Below are 26353 nucleotides of genomic sequence, written 5' to 3'. Positions count from 1 at the left end.
TCTGTACCTACTCTTTTATTCCATAGACTTATGTAGAATGCTCTTTCAATTTGTCATTGCTTGTTATAGCTACATTTCTTATTTCCTCCATGAAGTATTTCCTGACATTATAGCTGGTAAAGCTCTTCCCTGCTGAATTCTTATATAGAATTTATCATCTCTATATAACTCATTAGCACTGTTTTATGGTATGGCATTATTGGTCATCTTTATTTTTGCTTAGGTCTCAAATCTTTTTCAGGCCATGTTATTTATTTTTTAATTTATTTTTGGTAGTGCCCTTATTGTCTAGCACAGTAACACCTCACATATATGTAGACTCCCGTTTCCTTAAAAAGAATGATGAAACCAGTTAATATTTTCTTCATTGCTGCTGACAGCAATTGCTCATCCATACTCTGGCATTTCTAATCTTCCTGAGGCTTTCCTACCATTCAGAAGGCTGTGTTAAAGCTTGCGGTAATTAAAGAACTGAGTAAATGATTGCACTGAAAGAAAGCAAAGGAAAGGGAAACAGAAAAGGAAAAGGACAAGACATGCTCCTAATGTCCCTTCTGTCATCCTTTTGGCAGCCTTTTCATCACCGGGCTTTAGAAATTTCTTTCCACAGGTCATCTATGGCCACAATTTGAAAACAGCGTACTTCAGAACACAGTGGAATTCACTAACTTTTGGTAGGAGAAACGCCACTGACTTTTGCATGTTAGGGCCAACGATCATTGTTCATGGCTCGAACACCTTCCTATTTCCAAAATCCTATTTCCAAAATCTAGTTAAATACCCAAGTCCTTTAACTTACGATGAGGCTTATATAAGGGAAGGCACTGGTTTTTAGATAGGGCAAAGTGAGATAAAATCCACAGCATTTTTCTTAAACTTGGCTCACGTGCACTTTAACAGATTAAAATCCATCTGAATAAAAAAGGAAAACTGGAATATGAAACAGATTTGGACTTGAGTCAGCTACAGTAACTCTCACAGACTAGGGCAGAAAAAAATTCTCTAGGTGGGCAAATCCATCGCTCATCTCCATAGATACACACTCAGGCCGGCCTGCGGCCTCTGTCACTAGGGAACGAAGGGCGCGGGCAAGAAGTCACCCGTGTGCGCCTTCTTCTGTTCAGCTGGAGAACTGCAGGCACCGCGGATGCTGGTAGCTGTCACTTGGCGGCCCCCGCTGGGTGTGCGGAATCCTGGGACTTGTGGACTGGCTCTGTCTGCTCCCCGCCTGAGCTGGCGTTGAGAGGACTACACTTCCCAGGATGCTTCAGGGGAAGGGGCAACCTGGGCCGGGAAAGGGAGGGAGCATCCCCAGAGCCCTGGGGCGTAGCCGTTTCTAAGCGCACTGAGTGATCTCGCCTAGTGACCGCCCGCAGTTCCCGAAAGCTGCGTTGTGGCCCCGCCCCTTGAGCCCCGGCTGGAGGGAGAACCTGTCTCCGCGCACCCCAGTGACGAAGCCAATCCCTGGGTGCGGGAGGCGGGGAGGGAAAGCAGGCAGAGGATTTTGTTCACCCCTGAGAGATCCGGGACGTGCTGGCGGCTCCCACTCCGAGCAGAGAGGTTAGAGACAGAGAGAGTGGGGATGATCCACGGGCGAGGCTGGATCGGGTGTCCAGGACACCGCCACCGCGGCAGTTAGCGCTGGCCAGGGTGTCCCTGGGGGCCGGCATCCCTGGGACCCGCAGCAGTCGGGCTGCGTGTGTGTGTGTGTGCGTGTGTGTGGGGTGGAGGGGCTCGCGGTCCTCAGTGGTTGGTTCTGCGGACATCCCTGCCCCAAGGCAGCCTAGCGGCGGGACCCGTGAGCCCGCAGGACCCAGTAGCTAGCGCAGACCTGCCTGGGGAGAGGTACACGATTCCTGCCACCTGTTAATTATTTAATTTCTTCTTGACCATGAGCGTCTGTAGGTAATGCTTGCCCGCCTCCAACTGCCCTAGTGTCTCATTTCCTCCGATTCAGAAAAATCTTTTATGACGCTTGCCATTGGAGTTGGTGATTAGTGAGAACTGCCAAGTTCTCTATGGTTTTCTCAGCCAAGACTGGGTTCATGGAAGATACGAATGTTAAACACATACACGACAACTAATCGGAGCGTCTAAAAAAATGACCATAGCATGTTCACCCTGGCTTCGTGGGGAAACAGCCACTGTTCTTTCAAATCACATCAGCAACCACCAGTCAGCAGCATGTAGGACCTATTTCATATCCTTACGGAGGTGGGTCTGGAGGGAGAAAAGGGGAGTGGTTGACAACTGGAAAAAAAAAAGAAAAAAGAAAAAAAAAAAAACTTGGTCTAGTTTGGGGATCATTTTCTTGGACTGGGTGACTTATGCCAAAAATCTGTTTCTTTCTTCCTTACTCTGGCGTCCTGGATATAGAGTGTCCGTTTCGGATCCACGGATGGTGATGGCAAAGCTCAGCCGTGTTCCCTGTCAAATCAAGGCTGTCACAGAATAAATGTCGCCGCCCGCTGCGAAGCCCCCCGCACCCTGCCAACTTCAGTGAGCAAACTGGGTGATCCGTGTTCGGATATGCAGATCCCCGACTTAAAAGGCGCGGTGACCCCCCCAAGACCCTCTCGCGGGGGCCGGAGCCCGCAGGGGCAGTGAGGCGTGCGCGCGGGGGCTGGCACCCCCGAAGACGCCTGGCCGGCGGCGGGGCTCCCGGCGGGGTCAGGCGGCCGCGCACCGGCGGCGGCGGATGATGGTGGCGCCCGGCGCCCTGGGCTGGGTCTGCGCGTCGCCGCGGAAATCGGCGCCCCGTGCTGCACACTGAGCCCTCGCAGGTCCTCCGCAGCCCGAGCCTCCGCGAGGACAGACCCGGCGCCCAGGGGCGGCGCGCGGGGGCCGGGGGCGCCTGGGGGAGGCTTATCATGGCGGATCGGACCGCTCCCAGCTGCCAGCTGCGGCTGGAGTGGGTGTACGGGTACCGGGGTCACCAGTGCCGCAACAACCTGTACTACACGGCTGGCAAGGAGGTGGTCTACTTCGTGGCTGGGGTCGGGGTGGTTTACAACACCCGCGAGCACAGCCAAAAATTCTTCTTGGGACACAACGACGACGTTATCAGGTAAGGAAGGGGCCTGGGGCGGCGGGGAGGGGCTGAGTGCGGAGGTTGGAAGGCAGAGCGTGGGGGGAGAAGGATGACCCACCAAGCTTTCCTGGGGTCAGACGTGGGAGCCCCACCGACTAAAGGCTTCTCTCTGGAACCGCATGGAGTACAGAAGGGCTGCTGATTCTGAAGCTAGGGCAGGAACAGGGCTGGGGTGCAGGTGGGCAGGGAGCGAGTCTCGGTGTTCCTCCGGAAAGCTTTTGAATCTCTAAGGAGTTGAATGTCCTCACGCTTCCTTGGTGTGTATTCCTGCTACAAGTGGAAGGATCCTGGGTGACTATCAAACACTTCTTCCTTCCCTAACTAGGTGAATGTAGGACCAGTAACCTGAAATGTGGGTATCATCTTTGGGAGGCTTCACAGTAGGTCCCTCAGCAAGCAAGAGGATTAAAAAAAAACAAATTAAAACAAATTTTTGCCACAGGTAATTTGGAATCTTCATCCCAGTTGCTTTGAACTGGGAAATGTCTTCTGCAGTGGGTGGGGAGTTTGTTCTCTAATATCTCACTTGGCAGTGTTTTGACGCCAAAAAGCTTATTTATACACGAAATGGATGCTTCCACAACATTGCTGAGGTTACAAAAGGCTGGCAGCTGCTGGATCACAAAATCCAACCAGCCAACCCGCAGAATGACCAACATCTGGTAGCGGATGGCCAGGACTGACTAGAACACCACTGGATGAAGTCATTGTAGGAATCCTCCCTATTAAATTGTAGAGGGGCATATTTTGATTCTTAGCCTTGTCCTCTTATCTTTAGACCAGACACATTTTTTTCCCCCAGCCCTTGTTAGCTTCTTGTGTGACCAGCAAGGTGTGGTCCAGATCCTGTTCACAGGGAGTCCCTTTGAGCCTTCCGCAGGTGAGGAAGTTGTCCATGATATGGGAGCTTCAGAACACAGGGAAAAATAATTTGCTGAGGATGGACTACAACTTACAGAGACCATATTTGTACCTTCCCCACTTGTGTGTTCATTGGTGTAGGACAACTTCTATCACATTTTCAGAATATTGCCACTTGGGCTCTAAGTTTGCCTTTCATAATAAAATAAATGGTTAAATGGTATAATGTTAGTGGTCTTAATTTCTCCCTGGGGAGAATGATTTAAAAGACTCGTGGCCCCTTTCTCTCTTCGAGATTGTGCTTATACCGGAGCTTTTTTTCTTCGTGAGACCTAAATTTGAAAAATTTAATAGTTACAGATACAGTGAGATACAGTTTTTTTAAAATCTTGACTTTTTGAAGATGAAGATTTTGAGTACTAGGAACTCTACTGTTCTCAAGATTTGGTGGAACTGACATGTACAACTTCCTTCATGTCGCATGTGACAAAATAGTTCTTCTCTCCCTGATCCGGGAATGGTTGTGGACGGAACATCCATACCTAGTTCTGTCCTGCAGATTTTGCTTCTCTCATTTCCTGGCTGATTATTAAAGTCACAGGAGCAAGTGATTAATAGTGAGTTGTGAAAAGGTTAGATATTTAAAAATTTAAACCCATTATGTTTTTGCTCTTTCTTAATGCAGGGCTTTCCATTACACCATCAAAATAAGATGTAGTCCTTTAGGAGAAGGGAGAGAGTGGCGATTAAACAGAAAATTCCCTGGGGGTAAATAATGTTTCTGTGACAGTTCACTTACTGACTTTGAGGATTTGAACTCCTAATCTTAATTTTTGCTCTAATAGGAAAAAAAATGACATGCACTATTGAAACTGAAGGTGAGAAGAGGGTGGAGTTGCAGTAAACTGCTGTTATGACCGGCGGCAGCTGGGCTAGTGGGGAATGTGATGATATCTGGCTTAAAGAAACACTCAGATTTGAGGAAAAGATGAAGTTATTTGTATAACTGGGTTTGCAGGAGACCTCACTTGAAAAGCGAAACAAAGACAATTTAGCTTCTGGTCTGTTTATTGTGGTTGTTACATATTTACACTGAAAGGTGACATAATAGTAAGCCTGCCTTCAGAGAAAGAACTTCATTGCTAAATTTTTGGTTGGGTCTAAGTATGTATAGGTGAGCAGAGTTCTTTAATATCCATGTATGTCTTTGCACATAGGAATAAATTAAGTCCAATAGATTAAAAAAATACAAACCACAGATCATTATGTAATTAGAGCTGTAAAATTAGAATGTTTATACTGTTATTTTGCTTTTGTCTTATTTTGTAAATATTTTTCCTGGTGAAGGCCGTGCACAAACCGTAATTGTTTTTATCCTTAGTATGCGGGACTCTTATGTGTCATTTCTTTCATAATTTTAATCCCAGAAACATTAAATGTTTGAAATTAATATTGTGAAGTGTTGGGGATATTTATGTATTAACTGTGTATAGGAAAATTGTACTCTTTTCTCTTTATGAATTTCCAGTCATTTCTGTGTATTGCAGTTTTAGACTACTGATTTTTCACTTAAAATGTTAAATTTGTCATTAAAAGAGAAGGTCTGTAGCAAGGTTTTAGTGCAAAAATGTTTTGCTTTCTTGGGGAATCATTACATGCATATAAAACTTTTAACCCTGACTCCATCAAATGAGATAACGTAAGTAATTGTCCAGTTAGCTTTTGCATTAGTTTGAAAGATATGTTCATGATGCATACATTTCCTACTGCTTTACTTATTGTGCCACTTTCCCTAGAGTATTAACTAGAAAGCAGCCCAACAAATATTGATATCGCACTCCATTTTAGAAAATCATGTGGTCTCTGAGATCAGGATGAAACTTAATAATAATGTAGGATTAGGCAGAGCTCATTAGAGCTCAGCATATGTGTCCTCTTGATTTGACAGACTATGTGCTTAAGTCAGATTTTTTTAAAAAAAATGTTGATATGTGAAGCATAATGTGGTTGATTGGATGTGGAGGCTTATTTTCTTGAATGATTACTCTTCAACACAGATAATAGATTTGAGGATGATGCCCTTTGTTAGCCCTGATAACATTGCAACATGACAAGTAAATACCTAACGTAGTGTTTGCTATTGGGTGAACAACAGGACTCAAATCAGGGTTGGAAGGCAAGGACACAGAGATTGGTATAATTGCTAACTTGGTTTCTACTTCAAGTAGCAGAACATGACAGAGAAAAGGAATAAATAAAAGAAAAGGTCATGAACACATTTGCTGTCTGTCACCTCCCTTCCATTTTCACTGTGACTTAGTTGTGGCATTCATCTTATTATTCCGGATCCCTATATTGCTTCTGACTAGTTCCCTGGCTCCATTTTCTTTTCTCTCATTTTTCAGCTCTGTTACAGGGAGGTTTTTCTGCAATACTGTTTCAGGGGAAAAGGCACTGACTTTGACCTCACACACACTTAGTATGGACCCCACTCTGCCTTTCATTGAAGGCACCTTCAGTGAGTGGCTTGACCTCTCAGTGCCTTGTTTATTTGTGAAATGGGGGTAAGGATTCCTAAGTTGCAGAATTGTAACTATTAGAAATAATGTGTGCAAATGTTTAGCATGGAGCCTGGCCCGTCTTGAAGCTCAGTAAATGTTCTTAATGGTAGTAGTAGTATTTAATTAAACACACACACATATATCAAAAACAAAACAATGATTCCTTGTTGCCCACAGGCTGAATTTCAAACACCTTAGCTTTCCATTCTTTCTGGCCCTAACCAACCTTTCTACCCTTCTTTTTCTTTTTCTTTTTTTTTTTTTAAATCATAAATGTTTGCTTTCCACTTGCCATATAATAAGATCACTCTGTTCTTTCCTACCTTATACTAGAATGATGTATTTCACTCTTCTCCCCCGGGTCCTCCTCCTCCCCAATGGTATAGTGGTGGGAGCAAGGGCTTTGGTGTTAGAGAGACCTGAATTTGAACCTAGATCTGCCACCAGTTGGGTGACTCAGACAACTTGCTAAAACTCTGTGAGTCTCGGCTATCATCAGTGCAACAGCGAATCATCTATAAAATGGGTGTTTTAAAGTCTTGAGCTTGTGGAGACTACATACAAGGTGCCCCACGGTGTTTGCCAAATAGTAAGTGCCCACTACAGGGGGCCTGTTTGTATCCATATCCTGCATGGCCCCTTCTGCTTCAGTCTCACCTCTCCCGTGAGACCTTTTACTGTCCTTAGATGAAGCAGTGCCTCATGCTCCTAAAGTTTTGCATCTTTCATGACCAATGCTGTTCACTTAATAGGTATCACTTAGTGCCATTCTTTCATTCTGAATATTTTCATTTGTAAGTGTATATAAGATTCTTGAGACTGAGAATGAATTTAATAACTGGAGCCAACACTTCCTGCGTGCAGACTCAGTGCTAAATGTGTACACAGATTTATCTCATCCATCCTCTCAACAACCCCAAGACATGGTACTATTATTAGCCCCCATTTACTGGTGAGGAAACCAAGGCACAGGGAGGTTAAAGATCCTGCCCATGGTCTCTATTTAACAGACTATAGAATGGGAATTGGAACCCAAGTGGGTCAGGTTCCAAATCCCAAAGTCATTGCTTCACTGCTTTACAGACTCTTTCATTTTTCTCAGTCACTGTAGCCCTACCACTGTGCTTGTTTCTAACCAGAACTTAGTAAGCTACTTGCTCCTTGGAACTCTGTTTATCAACTCCATGCTTTAATCAAGAGCATTTGAAGTAGATTGCTAGAACTCAGTCTAGAAATGGAACTGTGTTCAAGTTTACTTGAGAATCACCATTGGCTTTGAAACAATGGCCTGAAACAATGATCTACTAGACATATTTAAAATAAAACTTTTAAGTCTCGTTGTGACATGGCTAAAATAATCTGGTGCTGCAAATGAAATTGAACATTTTAAGAGAGGATCTCACAGCTATCTTCGGACCAGGAGTATTGGGCAAACAGTTTCACGTGAAGGCCTGGAGGTGTGCTTTCATCTTCTTTAGTCCCTTGATGAGTTTGAAATTGGGAAACATGGGGGTAACTATAAGGAGTCAAACCCATATTGAGTGCCTGCTTTGTATCAGATGTTATATATACTGGGGGTGCCAAAAACGTGTATACAAGTGGACACTTTGGTCAATGTTGCTCAAGCAGTAGTTCACCGTAATCGTAAGTGTCTGGATGCTGATGGTAACCACTTTGAGCACATCTTGTAATTGCAGAAGTCAAACATGACTTGTATTCATCTTTTGTTATCGGTATATATTGAGTATTACAATTTTAATACAGTTTTCCTTTCTTAAAATGTGTATAGATTATTTTGGCACCCTCTGTATATATATTCTTTCTCATTTGCTTATTCGTCAAAAACTCATTTCACATCTAGAATGTATCAGGTGCAGGGGGTACATCAGGAACATGACTAAGTTCTGCCTTCATTCTGGTGGGGGAGGCCAACAATGAATGAACAAGAACAAAAGGTGAGTATAGATTATGATAAATACTGAGAAGGTAATGATCATAAAGAGGAACTGGATGGTGTGAGAGTGTGGGAGCTACCTTAGATAAGGTTTCCAGAGCAGCTCTCTAGGGAAATGGCATTTAAGCTGAGACCTAAAGGATGAGAAGGGGAAGATAACTAAAGATGCAATGACAATATATGGTGATAGAAGGAGAACTGATTTTGGGTGGTGAACACACAATGGAATTTATAGATGATGTAATACAGAATTGTACACCTGAAATCTATGTAATTTTACTAACAAATGTCACTCCAATAAATTAAAAAAAAAAAGATGCAATGACAGAGGAGAGGTACATGCAAATGTACCAGGCTGGGAAAGAGCTTGGTGTGCCCAGAATTCTGTATAGATACCAAGAGAAAGGTCACCATAATTCTTATCCAGGTCATTAATGCCTTATGGGTTTGGGCACCATATGTCCTAGATTTCCCAGGACAGCCATAAATATTCCATATAGTTATTGTTATGGGTACTGTTCTGGTCATATCATGGACGTCTATTTTAAATTCAGAATATATGACCATGTTTTTATTTTAAAAATATGGTTCCTATAATGGGTTGTATCAAAGCTTGAAAAACATTGAAGTGGAGTATACTCTCTTACAAAAAATGATACTAGCTCTACCGCCAACAATCAATTTGAGCATAGATTATATTGTGGTAAGTGAAAAACTGTTCCATGGAAGCATTGCGAAGCAGGGCTGTCCTAGGGCCTCCCGTACTGACAAGGAGGTGGATCTGAATGCCTCTGCAATGTAGGTGACATTTTTGCCACCAGAAAAGAAAAAGGAAGCAGCTGGGAAGGCTGACTTGCTGGCTCTGCTTCCGGAACTGACTTCCTCACTAGACTGGAGTCACTCAGAAAGCCATCCCTTACCTAGAGGACTACACATCTTCAGAAGTCAGGCTCCTCTTGTAGGCTTAGCTGGAGTTTGTCATGTGTGGATTGGTCTTAAATGTAACTAAAGTGCTTAAGAGCAAACAGTTCTTCTCATAATGTCACTGTGAATAGGAGTCAGTAAGGCAGCTGTGAGTCCTGACATTGTGCATTTCTAACCAGCTCCTAAGGGGTGCTGACACTGCTGGTCCCCATGCCACTCTACACAGCAAGAATGTAGGTATGTTTCAGAGCTCAGTAGACCAATATTTTTTTTTCAACCCAAAAGATCTTGCCAGCTATTGAAATAGACTTTTAATTTTAAAGCAGGCACTGGTTGGAACAAGTTAGGGAGATGGTGAGCCTGTCCGTGTGGTCAGTGGAAGAGCATGTCTGCGGCCTCTGTGGAGACATAATCTCTTGAGTGTGTACCCAGGAGTGGAGTTGCTGAATCATATAGTAACTGTAGGCTTAACTTTTTGACATATTGCCACATTTTTTTCCAAAGCAGCTACACCATTTAACAATCTCATCAGCATTGTATGAGAGTTACAGTTCCTCCACATCTATACAAACACTTGTTAGTGTCTGTCTCTTTGAAAGTTATAGCCATCCTACTGGGTACGAAGTGGTATCTCATTGTGGTTTTTATTTGCATTTCCCTAACAACTAATAATATTGATCACTTTTCATAAATTTATTAGCCATTTGTACATCTTCTTTGGAGAAAATGTCCTCTCAGATCCTTTGCCCATTTTAAATTAGTTTATTTGTCTTCTTGAGTTGTAAGAGCTCTTTATGTGTTGTGAATATAAGAACCTTATGTGATATACTATTTGCAAATATTTTCTCCTATTCAATGAGTTGTCTTTTCACTTTCTTGATGGTGTTCTTGGAAGCACAAAAGTTTTAAATTTTTGATGATGTCAATTTATTATTTTTTCTTTTGCTGCTTATCCTTTTGGTGTTATATCTAGGAAACCATCGCCTAATCCAAGGTCATAAAGATTTATTCCTATGTTTTCTTCTAAGAGTTTTTATAGTTTCAGCTCTAACATTTAGGCAGATGATCTATTTTGAGTTTTTTATATCTTGTGTGAGGGAGGGGGTCCAGCCTCATTCTTTTGCATGTGAATATCCAATTGTCCCAACACCATTTGTTTAAAAAACTATTTTTTTCCATTGAATTGTCTCGGATGTCTGCAGTCTTGAAATTCCCCTAGCAGGGGACCCATTCCTCTCACACAGAAGACACTGAACATATGGGGACTCAGAAATACAAACAATCATTAAAAAGATTAACCTAGAAGGAATAGAAGTGCAAGGCTTTGGTTGCTAGCCCATATTTGTAAAGATGCTATTAGGTGCTACGAAGGATATATAGATTTTTGTATATTTAAAGAATATAACCATTTATACTTTGAGGAGCGAGTGCAGTATTTAGTAACTGCTGGTTTGAGGGACAGTCTAGATATTGGCTTTATTTACTTCCAAAGATTCTTGTTTTTTAAAAATGAATTTATAGCCTTCAGCCTTGCTGCTGGAGACAGATCTATTGAGGCAGCTGAGGGGGTGGAGGCGATATGGAAAGCAGGGGGAGTGGTCAGAGAGGGTGTTCCTTGACCTCTACTCCTTTATCAGTTCATTTCTGGATGGCCTCAACCCAGGAGTTGAAGGATTCCAGGATGGCCCACTGGTTCTCTGCAATTCCCTTTCACTTCAGCACAAAGGAAGGGAATGACAGGCCAGCTCTACCTTCCAGAAGAAAGAAGCTTTCTCTGGACTGGTCAGAGATATTAGACTGAAATAGAAACAGGCTGGTCATAGAATTAGTCTAAGGTTATTGAGAATTATTTTAAGGCATGAGGATCATGAGGTGATGAGAATCTTTTGGAACTCAATTATAGGGAGTATGGCTGGCCTCTCAGGTGCTGCAAAATACACAGGCAGCTAGTCCTTTCCTATTTATTTTTCTAGCAAGGACTTACATCTCTATTTCTCTCTGGATAATATATGTTTTGTTTTTCTTTGATTGGAGACTGGCTTCTTAACTTAATGATCCATTTTGCATTATCGTCACCAAAAAAAAAAAAAAAAAAAAGTCTGTCTCAGCCCCTCAGCACACATGGCTATGTGGCTTGGTCCTACAAAGCCAATCGAATCGATGTTTTGAGTTTTAATTCCAAATGGATCATTAAGTTAAGAAGTCACAAGCATTTCTTGAGTGTCATAACACTGTGCTAAGCACTGGGGACCCAACAGGGAACAATATGCATCTCCTGTCAAGGAGCTTATAATCATGAGTGCAATATTCATAAATAAATGAGCAGCTGGATGTGGTGTGTGCAGTTCTATCATAGTTAGTCCAAGGTATTTGAAAGCCACAGGCCATATACCCAAAGCGTTCATGGGAGGGGGTGTGGTCAGAGAAGGCTTTCTGGAGGAAGGAACATCATTAGATTTAGGCTCTGGGCTGCTCGCCCTGAGTGTTGGAGTGATGGAGAGAAAGTCTGGTGATGCTTGAAGTAATCCACATGTGGAGTATGGTAAGCAATTAAATATTCTGGAGATTCTAGATTCCTGGTGATTGGGTAGATATAGGTGATGGGGGAGAAGGAAGGTATATGGTAATGATCAAGTTTCTGGCATAGTCAGTGGTGGTCATCATTCACTGAAATAGAATTAGCAATAGGTTCAAGGTGAAGGGGTGATGAGTTCAGCTTTGAACATACTTAGATTGAGGTGTCTGAGGGACATCCAAGAGGTGATTATACACATATATGGCTCTTCTTGCTCAAGAGAGAACTGTGGGAGTTGCAGTGAGTGTGTAAGTGTAAATGAGATGACCCAGAGAGCATATGCAGCAAAGAGAAGAGGCCAGGGTTAGCGGTTTGAAGAAGACGGACTTTTAAGAGATCAGCAGAGAAAGAGGTGCTTGTGAAAGATGGACGAGTCACAGGGGCATGAGGAAAACCAGAAGAGCTGAGTGCCCCAGAGGCCAAGAGTGGAAAGTGTTAAGGAGACCCTCCACAGTATCAGCAGAGGATAACAAAGTAAGTCTGGAAAAGGGCCCTGTGGGTTTAGCGATGCGAAGGTCACTGATATGTTGCTTTTACCACATAGACGCTGGGAATGATTATTTTTGTCTAGGTTGTACTTTTATCTGGGTTTTAAACTTTCTGTTACAGCAGTTAGAATTCCAAGGGTCATTTCCTCTTAGCTTTACGTTTCTTCTTACAACTCCTTTATATATTTTGCTCATGCTCCAGTGAGTTTTATGCTGCAGTGATAGTAAGCAGTCATCTCAGCTTAATGACTTTTATCCCTAGCAGACTGGAGCTCTTTTTTTATTTTTATTTTATTTTTGGACAATAGGAGACATTGTTACAGAGCTTGCTTCCAGAGGTAAAAAGCCCTCCAGACCTATTATTCTGCATGCACAGTAGACAGGAACACAATCACTTTGCCCAGACCATGTTTATCTATGTGAGAGTCTGCCTTGCGGCTGACAATGAATTGACAAGTCTTCCTTCTTGCCTTGAGGGACACTCAGTTTTTAGTTTATATGATAAACTATGAGGAGGAGGTATATATTCTTGAATGCTTTATCTTTATTTTCTTCCCAGAATGGCACTTGGATTTTTATGTAATCTATAGGAGAAATGTGAGAAGATGTTCAATTAAATAAGCATGTGTCCAGTGCTTACTATGTAAATGGCGGCGTGCAGACAGGCCAGAGTGATGACAGTTATCCAAGAAGAAACCCTGAGTGCCGGTCATGCCTTCCCTCTTGCATCTCCATCATCCAGTCATTCCCAAGTACAGTCGATCATGTCCTTGCTCTCTTGCTGCTCCCTCCCTAGTTTTTTCATAGGCACCTATTCTTTGGAGATTAAGCACCCTCGAGATGCCATCTGTTTCAGTAGGGAATACTGAATGAAGATGCAAGTTGAGTAGCTGCTTCTCCTACTCTCACTCAAAGCTATCCTTAATCAAGAGGCATATCTAATGTAGCAACAAATCAGAGGTTTGAAAATCCACTTATTGTGTTCTATGGACAGACTTGTGGTTTCAGGTTTTATAATGATTTATTATTTCTTTTCAAGACTAGCACAACATTCTGTTTAAGTGCCTTGGTGGGTGGGGAACAACAGAACAGGAAAAAAAAAGGATAGCGGGTATATTTTTTGTGTGTTAATCTTTATAGACTCACGCTGCAAAGACTAAATTATAGGCTCAAATTTCACATAATTCAGAGCTTAGATTTTTTCTGAGCTAGAGCAGATTTTCTCTTTAAGTGATAATTGTTTTGTTGTTATTTCATAGATAGAAAATGATTATGTGTATATAGGCATCTTTAATTCCAAATGTGTCCCAGTTTCATCTAATTCTCTCTCGAGTCTCAGAAGCTAATTCAGCAGCTAGCTTTTTCCTTTCGGGTGCCACAAAAAGTGGAAATTATATTTCCAGCAATAAATCAATGAAAGTATTGAGCAGTAGCATGCCACGAGTGATCACGCAGTGGTGCTATATCAAGGAGGCAATCACTCAGAAGACATTCTAGAAGTGGTTACAGGCTGTTAGTTACTAGATGTCTAAGTTACTTTTCTCCTGTACCATATGCCTTCAAAGAGACTGTGCATTTTCCATGGTGTATGCTCATTTGAAGTGAATACAAATCCTTGACCTTTTCCCTTAAGCATTCTTAGGAATTTTAAGTATAGCATTTTAAAAAGAGATTTTATTAAATATCAAAGAGATATACAACATTTTGCAAATATGGGTAAAGTATAAATAATAATAATTTTAGAATTTTGTCAAATATCTCCACTATGTTGATGGATAAAATGCTTGATTTCTTTTCTTTTTTTTATTAAAATTTATTGGGGTGACCATGGTCAACAAAACTATATAGGTTTCAAGTGTACAATTCTGTATTACATCATCTATATGTTGCATTATGTGTTCACCACCCAGAGTCAGTTCTCCTTCCATTACCATATATTTGACCCCAACTTATTTTCATAATTAGACCACCCTATGCAGTGACTTGAGAATCTAAAGTCTTCACATATTCAAAGCGGGCCATTTCACCTTTCTTAACCCCAAAAGAAACACATCTAGCAAAGGACACCCTTCTTTTCATACCAGGTATGATTTCTGGGTAATAAGGTAAAAGTTCTGTTAGATTGATATTTGGGTGGTAGCAAATGAAAATAGGCAGCTAGGAAAAACAAGACAAGATCCCAGAAATTCAGAACAGTGGAAGTTAGTGATGAGATTTTCAAACTGTCTCTATATTTTAAAATTTAGATTAGTCTTGTTTTGGGCTTTCAAAAACCCTCATATAGGAATTAAACAAATATGTGTGAAATGACAGAAAACAAAATTGTTACCTCTCTGTACATTTCTGGTGTAACCTCACGTGAGAAAACTAGCACGTCCGTATGTCTGAACCCCACATAACAAACGAACTTAATTCTCTCACGTAAGACTAAAATGGCAATACAAAAAAAATGGTACTTGTAAGAAGGATTAGAACTTAGTAAATATATTTCAGGCTCTTTGTTTTGTTTCGGCCCTAAGCAAAAATATAATGTTAATTTGCATAATTGATTTTGTGGATGTTATTTATCCTTGAAATATGTGAAATTATGAAAAAAATGGAAGCATATGTGGAAGAATGTTAAACAGTTCTTGTTTCTTTTAGTATCTTGTTTTAATCTTGTTTATTCATAGCTACATTACAGCAATTTATCTAGGTTTACTACTTTATATAAATACTTATATTACAGAACTGAACCATTATTATTCATTCTAATTTTGTGTGTAGTTATTTTTTTTTATAATTTGTAGGTTAAGAAAATTTCACTTTAATATATGCAAGGTGTTCCAGTAATTACAAAGGAAACTAATTCCTTTTAGTGCAGTTTATTACAAAAATAAGGATAAAATTATTTATTGACTTTTGGCAAGCCACCAAGAAGAAATTATAGCTATTTGACAGGAAACTCAAGAAATCAACAATAAGATGGTATAAGAAATTATCAAAACTATGATTATATGGTGCCAAAGACAAGTTCAATACATTTATTTGCTTTTCATAAAAAAGTTTGCCCCAGTGCTTTTGGTGAGCATAATTTTTAAATGACTCTCAGTTGAAGTTATAAACTAAAAATCATGGGTGTTATTAAAAACAATCTTATAAGAATCTACCTGGGTTGGGAGAGTCTGGATATGGTTTTAGATTTGTCTTCTTCTGGCTAAAGGCAGATTCTGTCTTATTTACTATTGTCCTCACATGCCCAGCCGAAGTCCTGGCATGGGGAAGATACTCAATAAAGTTTTGTTGACTTGAATTGATTCCCAGGCCAGCGTTTATCCGCATGTGGCTGTTGGAAGAACCCCTGTACTTCTAGTTTGTGAACTCAGTCTCTGATTTGTGCCTCAGCTTTCCTATCAATGGACACTTTGTCCCCTACTGTAAGCAATACTACACCAGACATCCTATGTGTAATACTTTCTAGAGTGTATGTGTGGGTATTTCTGTAGCAGATATTTCTAGATGTAGAATGGCTAGGGTTAAAAAAAAGTGTACATTTTATGTTGCGGTAGATACTGACAAACTGCCTTCCAAAAAGAGATGTACCAGTGCACACATATAAAGAGTGACATTCCTCTATAGCTTCTGTTGATCTGGGATCGATTAATTTTAACTTCCCTGGTGTCAGAATGGGGAAATTCTGGAATTTAAGAAAGTGAGGCATTGCTGAATGAAAGTAAACATAGAGTTTCTTCTTTTCTGTTTGACCCTTTTAATGGTGATACCTACCTCTGCACATGTGAAGACTCGCAGAAATCAATTCAATTAAAATATTCAATACATATTATATTCAAATATCTATATTCAAATCTTGATGATTTCACTTGTGATAGTTTCATTGCTGTTATAATTTTATAAATAAGGATTTATTTTACGATATTGTTTGTAGAATAGGTCTACTAATAATATGTGGTAGATAAAGAGAGAAGATAAAAATCAGCTTTTTGTACTTCATTAATTAATTAATAATATAGTATATGCTAGGCACTTTACTGAGCATTTTGTGTACGTTATCTTATTTATTCTTCACGATAAGTACTTAAGGTAGACACTGCTATTCCCTTTTTACTTAAGAAGAAACTGAGACCTAGAGAATTTAAGTAATTTGCCCAAAGACCATAGCTAATAACTGTCAAGCTGGGATTCAAATCCCGGCCTCTCTCACCTCAGGCCCCAGTTGCCTAATTTGCCATTTGCTTACTTGCCTGGCCTGTTTTTGTCACTTGGTTATTGTCATCTGATAGTGAGAATCAGGGATATTTTCCAAAGAAAAATAATGACAAGAGCCTACCATGAAAACCCATTCATGTCTCTCAGAGTCATCCCTATTAAAAAAACTAGGTCTCTTCCGCTAAGAACTTCTGCTTGCTCCTAGGTCCAGATCACCTTTTTTCCTTGGTGGATCTGCTTAAAGCAAAGGCAACAATCCTTTCTCTTGTCTCTTGTCTCTTGAGTAAGGCAGGGCAGTTGCATGTGGTGGGCTCCAGGACGGCCCGTGGCTCACTGAGCACCACATCCCCTTAGCCTGGCTACCCCTCCTGAGACCTTGGGTTAGCTTTAGGATGTGGTCTAGAGAGAACGCAAGTGACGTGCAGATTTATAATCCTCAGCTCCTGGGACTAAATTAACTCTTTAGACCTGGCGTGATGGCTTAGGGAAATATACCATTCAGAGAAGCTCCATGGCCATTTATTCACTAGTTAGTCCATACTCTGAGGGAATCGTTCCTCTGGCAAGCCATAAGAAATTCGTGAGAGAAGCTGGTGATTGGCATCACCACCACTGCAGGTTTTTGGTCTCTTAAGACTTTGCTTTCAAGGTAACAGAAGCCAAGTTAAATTGGCCAGAGGAAACAAAGGAATTCAGTAGTTTATGTCACTGGATAGTTCCAGATTAGTGTTGACCTCAGCGCCTGCAAGGACTCAAATGACTGTCGGTATTCTCTTAGCTTCTCTCTTTTTCCACCACTTGGCTGTGTTTCTCTCTGGTCATTGCTCTTATTTTCTCCTTTTGCAGACAGATTTCTTTGAAGCCATGGGGGTGGGCATTGTAATGAAGCCATGGTCATGGATGTGTTCAGGTTTCCAACCTCTCAACTAGAGACCTCCGAGGAAAAAGGAAGCTTTTTCAGCACCAGATTGTAAAATTACAAGGAAGCACATTCTGATTGGCCTTGCATGGGTCATGTGCTCATTCTTTGGACTTATCACTGTAGCCAAGAATTGGGTATCATGGTGATGAAGCCAATGCATGGTGATGAAGCCATGTGGCTCCCAGAGCCACATGGGATGGGGAAAGATTAGTTCCTACAGCAAGGGAGAATTGTTATTACCAGCAGAAGGAGAAAGAAATGTCAGGCTTACTGACATTTCTTTGGAGTATTTGGATATTTGGAAAGCCTGACAAATGATAGGGCATTGAGCTTGAAATATCATTTGGAAAATAGATGAGTCCAGGGAACAACAGATCCTTTTGAATGGGGTGGTCACCTCCCCATTATCTTTTGTAGGTTGAGACTCAGAGCCATTTTTATGGTGACAAAGATAATTTACTTGGGCCAAAAGCAGAATGACATGTGACATGTTAAATAGCAAATATGAAACCTACTACTATGTGGAGAACAGAGATCACTTCCTTGGTTTAATTCCTGAGAAACACACAAAGGTATAAGGAGGTTTGGGCATGATCTTGTTCTTAGCTCGGGGGTCTCTAATGGGAGTATAGATAAAATGCAAGATTCTAAACAGGAGATTCCCTTTAGAATACTGACTAGAAGTCTCAGAAGGAACTTTAGTTATTCAAAACACAAGGGAACACAGAGAATTAGAGTTTCTACTTCTAGAAAAAGAAAAAAATAGGATTATAGTTAAAGAAGGAGAAATTTACAAAACGAAGGGCAAATACTCTGCAACACATAGTAACACCCCCGCCTCAGTTCCCATATTTTTATTAAACTTTAGATTCATTTTTTTAAAAAATCAGTGAAGTTATTTTGTGGGCTTATATTTAAATTTATTTTGCAGTTCAGAAAGACTATGTTATATGTTATTCTATTTCTAGCCTAAAAATTTTTCTTGTTGATTGTGCAAGGTTTGTTATGCAGCATCTATTGTGCCACTTATTATTACTTTTTGGCATAGAAGTGCCTTCAATTTGCTTCCTGAAAACCAAGGCAGTAAGAGAATATCAAAAAAAGGATGAACATTTTGTAATCAAGTTTCAAGGAAAAAGGGCAGTAGAATTTTGGGTTCATAATAATATCTGAAATGCTTTAAAAGTTTGTATTGTACATGGCTAACATTTTGAAGGTAAACTTTACCATCCTCTATTTGTAACTTAGGCTTCCAAAACTTTATTTTTTTTTCCCCCACCCTAAGGATGAGTTTATTCTAGGTCATCATTTTCAGCACGTCTAGCAACCCAATGTTTTTTCAGTTACACTGTGTTTAAATTACACACTGTACTTAGATTTGTTGTGAACCTCACAGAATCTCAGTTCTGCTATTTTTTAAAAGTTGCTCCCCCCCACTATAATATGTATATATGCTCATTAAACAAAATTTTGAAAATAAGACTGAAAAGAAAAAATTCTCCATAGGTGAACACTAAATCTCTATACATTTTTGTAAGGTTTTAAATTCAAGTATACCTATACAAAAAAGCACACAAATGATCAGTATTCACCTTGATGAAATTTAGCAAAGTGAATACACTTATATAAGTGCTACACAGATCAAGAAATATAGTATCACTGCTATAGTATTCTATTGTGTGAACATGATTTACTCTATTTACCATTGGACATTTGGGCCCCTATAAATAATGCTTCTCTGAACATGCTTATACATGTATTTTGGCAGATGACTGTGTACTTTTACTTTGATATGTACCTAGGTCATAGGGAATACACACGTTTAGCTTTAATAGATATACTACTAAACAGTTTCCCCAAGCGGTTGTACTAATTTATGTACTGACAATATTTGAGAGTTCTAGTTCCTACACGCTCCGAACTAAACGGTCTTGTCTGTCCTGTTCAGTTTTAGCCATCCTCAGAGGTAGTAGAACTTTGGGTTTTTATTTTTTCTGATGATCCATAAAGTTGAGAATGCTGTAGACAGAATAATGTCCCTCCAAAGATGTCCATGTCCTAATCCTTGGGATCTGTGAATATGTGACCTTAACATAAGAAAAGGGACTTTATAGATGTGGTTAAGTTAAGGATTTTAAATGGGAAGATTGTCCTGAATGATCCCAGCAGGCCCTGTGTAATCATAAAGGTCTTTATAAGTAGAAGGAGGAGGCAGGAGAGTTAGAGAAAGAGATGTTATGATGGAAGCGCTGATACAGCGTGAGACTCAACTGGATTAAATTAGAGCTTCTTTCAACCTGGCTTTGAAGATGGAAGGGGCCCAGTAGCCGAAGAATGTGGTGGAGAGCCTCTAGGAGGTGGAAAAAACGAGGGGACAGGTTCTCCCCTAGAGCCTCCAGAAAGAACACAGTCCTGAGGATATCTCAGTTTTCACCCATTGAGATCCATTTTGAACTCCTGGCTTCCAGAACTGTAACATAATAGATTTGTGTTGTTTTAAGCCATCAAGTCTGTGGTATTTTTTCTATTACAGCAGCAATAGGAAATTAATACAAGCACCTTTTCATAGGCTTACTGACTATTTGGATCCCTCTTTTGTGAAGTGCCTTTTGACCATTTAAAATAACCGAGTCGTCTTTTTCTTATTGATACATAGGAATTATTTGTATAGTCTGGCTATGAGTCCTTTGTCAAATCTATATTGCAAATATCTTCTTTCAACCTGCAGCTTGCATTTTTACTCTTAACGGTGCCTTTTGATGATCAGAAGTTCATGATTTAATGAAGTCCAATTTATCAATCTTGTACTTCATAGTTAATGCTTTCTGTGACCTCTTTCTACAGGTTTGGGTCCTGTAGAAAGGACTTTCTACAGGAAAGTTGTATGCAACATAGCGTCCGTAATCATTTCCCTTACAGGTGGACATTATTTTTGTTTTCATAAATGATGCTCTGATGAGCATTTTTATACCAAAATCCTCGTCTGGATTTGGGTTATTTTCTTACAAAGTGGAATTACTCATTTATTTCTGTTGTTTGTTGTTATCTGACGCTTTCAAGAACTTCTCTTTATTCCTGGCATTTTGCATTTTAACAATAATATGCTGTTGAGCCTCTTCCATTTATTGTTCTAGCCTCTTTTGGGACCTTTCAGTCTGCAAACCCATGAGCCTCAAGTGCTGGAATGTTTTCTTGCGTTGTTGCTGTGGTGATGTCTTTCTCTCCATTCCCTCTGCTCTTTGTTTTTCAAAGCCCTTTTAGGAGTTTGGGGGCCTCCTGGGTTGATCTGTAATTATAATCATATTTTCCATGTCATTATTATGTTTCCTTTTTTCTGATAAGAGTTTTAAAAATTTCATCTTCTCAACTCTCTATTGAATTTTTTCTATTATTATATTTTTGATTTGAAAAACTCTTTTAAATTTACTTAATGTTTCTTTTTTATAGCTTCTTGTTCTTGTTTCAATATATTACAATATTTTATCTTATTTCTCTGAGACTATTGTTATTTGTTTTTTCAATTTTTTTTTAATCCCTTTCATTGTCTCTATTACCTCTGCATTCCTTTTGCCCCCACATATATTTGTACTGGTATTTATCTTTCAGGTTCAAGGCTTTCATCTAATGTTGGGCATTTTGCTTTTAAGAGCAAGAATCTGAAAAGTTGATTAGAAGCTCTGTGTGAGGGGGCAGGGAGTGCTGAGTGGCTTCACTATCTGGTGATAAGGTGGTGAGCCAGCTTTTTCATTGAAGGATGATAAAATGTAAGAACTGAGAGGTATTATCTCTTGTCTTGGCCACTTTCCCTAAAAAGAAATCCCCGAATCTCTTGCCTGCGGTTGAAATAGGTAAACTCTAAGTCTAACTGCCAGGTTTCCAGTAGCCCAAGTGGGGAGAGCTTCCATGGTTAAACCGACTCCTGCTTCCCACTCTGAAAAGGCCTCAACTCTCTCAGCTGGGCAGCTTTCCTAGAAAATAAACCTGCAGACTTCTTCTGGGGTGGGGGGGAGGAAGATATCTGGGGAACTAACAACTCCTTTATACAAACTCTCAACTAGTCCTCCTACGTCCCCCCACCCTCCACTCCTGCCTTCAGAGCTGTGTCACATCTAAGCCCTGAGCCTTTCCAGGTTTCCGGCTGAGGCTATGAATGGGTGCTTCTTTCTGCTTGCCCCTCCCCCATCCCACTCTCACTTAGATGTCAGCTTTCTTGCGGCTCTAAAATCAGTCACCACTTAATCATTTGTTTTCCAGATTCTTTTTGTTTTTCTCTTGCATATTTTTCCCTTTGTTGTTCTCTTTAAAAGTTTGTGTCTTTAAAAATACCTGCCTATCATTTTAGTTTGGTTTTGGGGAGAAGCATAAATGCTTTAAAATTAGAAGTCTTGCATTGAATTTTGAATGTCGATGACTATATTGTTTTCTTTTCTACAAATTCTATTTGATTTTCAGTTTTCTTTTGTTTTCTCCTGTATTCTTGCCATGTGGTATCTATATCTTCTTTTATTTTTTATTGACTTTAAATATATTTTGAATGTTTCAAATTGTATTGTTTCCAAATCTTTGGCGTGTCTGTGTGTGTGTGTGTGTGTGTGTGTGTGTGTGTGTGTGTGTGTAAGTGTGGGCGCTCATTCTCTTGTTTTTGTGTTTCCTGACTCTTCCTTATGGTGGTTTGTTTTCCTTTGTAGCAAAACAATATGTATTGTTTTTGGTGGGAGTCCTGCCTGCCCTGATTATGGAGACATCCTTACAGAGTAGGCTTAGCCTTTGTGTCTGCTTGGCCTGAATGTGCCTTTACGGTCTCTCTTATTTCTGAGCCTCTCTACATGTGGTTTCTGGATGTTCTCTCATCTCATCTTTGCTTGGCTCTTACTCATCTCTTAGGTCTCCGTTTAGATGTGATTTTCCTGGGACACTTTTTCTGATCTCCCACTCCCTTTATTCTCTCCCAGTACCCTATACTCTCTTTATCATAGAACCGATTACTCTGCTATACAGTCATGCACTTATCTCTCTGTCTTTCCTGTATAACTGGACTAAATTCTGAGAGATCAAGCTCAGGTTGTTTTATTCACCATGAGATACTCAGTGTTTACCAACATATCTGTCTGAAACCAAGTGTCAGTAAATACTATTTCTTAAATGAATATGATGCTGTATCTTATTTTAAGAGGTTTTGAAGGGTTGGCTTACTGCTTGGTCTGAGAGCACTCTTCTTTGTGCTGGTTTTGCTGCATTCCAGGTGACACTCCTTCATAGAGCAGTGGAGGGGTGCTGCTGTCCAAGCATAAAATGTGGATCGTTCATAAGTTGCCTTTTGGAGCTATAGAGGATCTTCCTCTTATCATCACTTTCACATACAATATGTAAACAGATTGCATGCTTGGAAACAAAAATTGTCATGAGATGCTTTGCATTCAGCATATGGCATAGCTTCCTATGTGGCTCCCTCTCATACACAATGAAGCAGCTTCCATTAAGTGAGTGTTTTCAATTCCATATTTATTTGTGAAATGATAGAACACCTGTGTAACAATCTGTTGCTTTATCGATAGTGGCCTCTTTTCAGGTAGTAAGAAATGACAAGTTCATATTGGATAATAATAAGATGTATATCTGATAATTAGGCCCTGGTTTACAGTGGCTTTGACTGGTATTTCTTATATACTCTCAAACCTTGAGTTTAAGACTACTGTCCAAAGTTTTTGTGTTTTCTTTTCTTTTCTTTTTTTTATAGCTATATGAATCTGTGACTTTGGTTTTCTGGAATATTTCTTATGGTAATACTAGAATGAAGAATAATGGTGGTAACTTGTAAAATTGTGGGGAAATGCTGTAAGGAATCACTTATTTTGGAAATAGCAATAATAAAATTCACTAATGTTTATTGAGTGATTATTATGTGCCAGGCAGTCTTCTAAAAACTTTACATGTGCCACCTCATTTAAATCCAAAGAAAAGTTGGATTTACATCAGTAAATATTCATCATCAAGCTATTGTGAGACGCTCAGGAGGGAGCCTTCATGACCTATTTGGAACTGAATACGTTTTAATTAGAGCCAAATGTTGGGTTGTGTTAAGGTGACAACCACTGCTATAATTCTTAGACTATTTTTGAATAAACTTACTGTTAAGTTTCCAGTAATACCTAATAATGACAAACTGTGTAATTTGGGCTTGTTCTCCCAATGAAGACAACTGACAAAGTTAGATGAAATTTAAAAATAAAATCTTTTTAAAAGCATTAAAAAAGATAGTAATTACTGGGGCTGAGATTTCACAGAAGCTGAGACTGCAGAGAAGGGATCCATTTTCTCTCTCGGGGAGTCTCTAGGGGAGGCTGAGAACATGGGGTTTTGGAGGCCGTAGGGGGTTAAGGTGACAAAAATTGGACTCTGTTATAAATCCACGAATCCTCGTATATTCATCCTCCGCTTTGAGCTGCATCCTAGGAATAAAGGTGAACTGGGAGCAAAGTTCTCTCATACAGCTTGAATCCTGTATTCCTGTTATTTAAGTAACTGAGGGAAATGTAAGTGAGGAACTTGGCTTGAAAGGGCTTCTGGGGCCCTTGAAAGGGAATCTGGAAGAAGCGAGTAAAAACACTCTGTGGAGAATAATAGCATCCACGCTTCAAGTTACTTCTACAGATAATTTTTCAAATACAATGCCCAGTGACAAAGTTGACCAGACATATAAGTAGACAAGACAAAAGGGGGAAAAATCAGCAGAAATATTTAACATCTAATCATTTAGTGATTCAAAAGAACAGGAAGAAAGAGAGAGAATGGGGATAGAAGCAATATTTAAGGATATAGTTGCTGAAAAATTTCCAGAACGCATGGAAGCCATCAACCCTTATACTTAAGAGGACGAAAGACTTCTAATCAGGATAAATGAAAAGATAGTCCCACCTAGACATATAATAGTGAAACTGCAGATAACCAAAGTGAAGAGAAAATCAGAAGTCTCCAGAGAAAGAAGATAGACTACTTTCACAGGAAAATAGTTGGATTGATAACTCTCTTTTTAAAAGGATAATGGAAGGAAAAGGGGAAATGAAGACATTTTCAGACTAAAAACCCTGACAGGATTTCCACCAGCAGCCCAACACTAAAAGAATACTCTTTAGAATTTCTTTTAGTGTAGATCTGCTGGTGGCAAACCCTCTGTTTTAATTTTTTTTTTTTTTTTTTTAAGGAGGGCAGGCCTCCTGGTGGCCCATGTGAGGCTCCGGTGCCTGCCAGCACCACGCTCTAACCAACTGAGCTAACCAGCCACCCCGTTTTAATTCTGACGGGTGGTTTTTAGGTAGAAGGAAAATGATCCCAGTTGGAAAGTCAGAGATGACAGAAGGACTAATGATAAATATGTGGATAAATGAATACCGAGTATATGAAACAATAGTAACACGATCTTGTTAAGTTTTAAAAATGTGTGTAATATTTTAAAAATGCATAACAACAGTAGCATTTAAGTTGAAAGAGGCTAAATGGAATTAAAGTGTTCCAAATTCTTTCTGGAAAGAGGGTAAAGGTACAGATTAACATTAAGCTTGTAGAGGTCAAGGGTATATGTTGTAATTTCTGGGGTAACCACCAGAAGAATTTACAAACTAATATATGAAATAAATGTAATAATAAACCTCTTACTTTCTATAGAAGATATAAAATTTGCCGTCATAGCTAGCCCTCTTGTCTCCTCCTAGAGCTACTTTTTAAAATATTTTTTGCATTTAAGGAAATAAATTTACACATGTAAGAGAACAGTTTTAAGTTTTACTAATTAGGTTCAGAGCAAGATGCAAGTTAATATGTCTCTCTTCTAACAATGGAAATGTATTTTCCTAGACTTTGGGAGTTGTTTTCATACCCTCTATTGAAAAAGAGTTGATATTTTCAGCTGTCTAGAGTCTAGCATCCTCAAAGGATCTGTGGTAGAATATTCCCCTCCTTCCTTGTTTTGTTGTTTTAATTTAAATCAAAGATTTTCGAGAGAATATTCTGTTGGCATTTCTCTCCCCGCCACTCAAATCTTATACAGGATTCAAGATTGATGACAAATAAAATTAGATGTAATACTTGGGGAACTTCCCTTCCTCTCTCCTTTCCTCCCTTTTCTCCAATGGGTTTCTTAAAAATTTTAAGTAGGTTTAAGGAAATAAGATAGTTAATTCTATTTAGAAATCAGTAGGATTTATTATATGCAGCAAGATCAAGATTCAGACTATGATCGTGGGCCATTGTTCTGATGTTAAAAATGTTAGTAATTCAAACTAACTAATACTATAATTACTAATAATTATCAGTATTTCTCAGTTTCTATCATTGTATAAATTGATGTCTGCCTTAAATTTACTTAGTGTTTAACTTGATCTATTTTTTAACCTTTGAAAATTAATTTTAATTACTTAAGTAATACATGAATACATGTATTACTTAAGAACCTTTAAACTTTAGAACATTCCCAGTCTCTTTCTATAATATCCAGAGGTTAATCACTGCTATGAGTTTGATGTGTATTTTTTTAGATCTACCTAAGAATTTGCACATTATTCTTTGTGCATGTGTTTCTTCTCTTCCTAAATAAATTCCCCTGCTGATAGACTTTTAGGTTCTGTTGCTTTCCAAACAGTGTTTTGGTAAATACTTGACTATATCTCCTATGCTGTACATTATATCCTCATGACTTATTTGTTTTATACCTGGAAATCTGAACCTCTTATTCTCCTTTACTTTTTTCCCACCCTTTAAAATTTTTCAGTTAGAGT

General features: G+C 39.6%; 1 protein-coding gene across 5 annotated transcripts in view; it reads left to right on the top strand.

Annotated features, from left to right (window-relative positions):
• The first annotated feature begins 2715 nt into the window (after positions 1 to 2715).
• EML6 (EMAP like 6) overlaps positions 2716 to 26353 on the top strand; it is a 233785-nt gene continuing 210147 nt past the window's right edge. For 4 of the 5 annotated variants that reach the window (XM_081069321.1, XM_081069324.1, XM_081069323.1 and 1 more), the window contains exon 1: positions 2738 to 3067. In XM_081069321.1, coding sequence (XP_080925447.1) covers positions 2871 to 3067 — 197 coding nt within the window. In that variant the 5' untranslated portion in view covers positions 2738 to 2870. Of the gene's footprint in view, positions 3068 to 26353 lie in introns of all 5 variants that reach the window. The other variant, XM_081069322.1, reaches the window with a different exon arrangement.

This window comes from Rhinolophus hipposideros (genome assembly GCF_964194185.1).
Source record: "Rhinolophus hipposideros genome assembly, chromosome: 12".
Lineage (NCBI taxonomy): Eukaryota > Metazoa > Chordata > Mammalia > Chiroptera > Rhinolophidae > Rhinolophus > Rhinolophus hipposideros.
The sequence above is the reverse complement of the archived record's forward strand: the minus strand, read 5'-3'. Positions and strand labels throughout refer to the sequence as shown.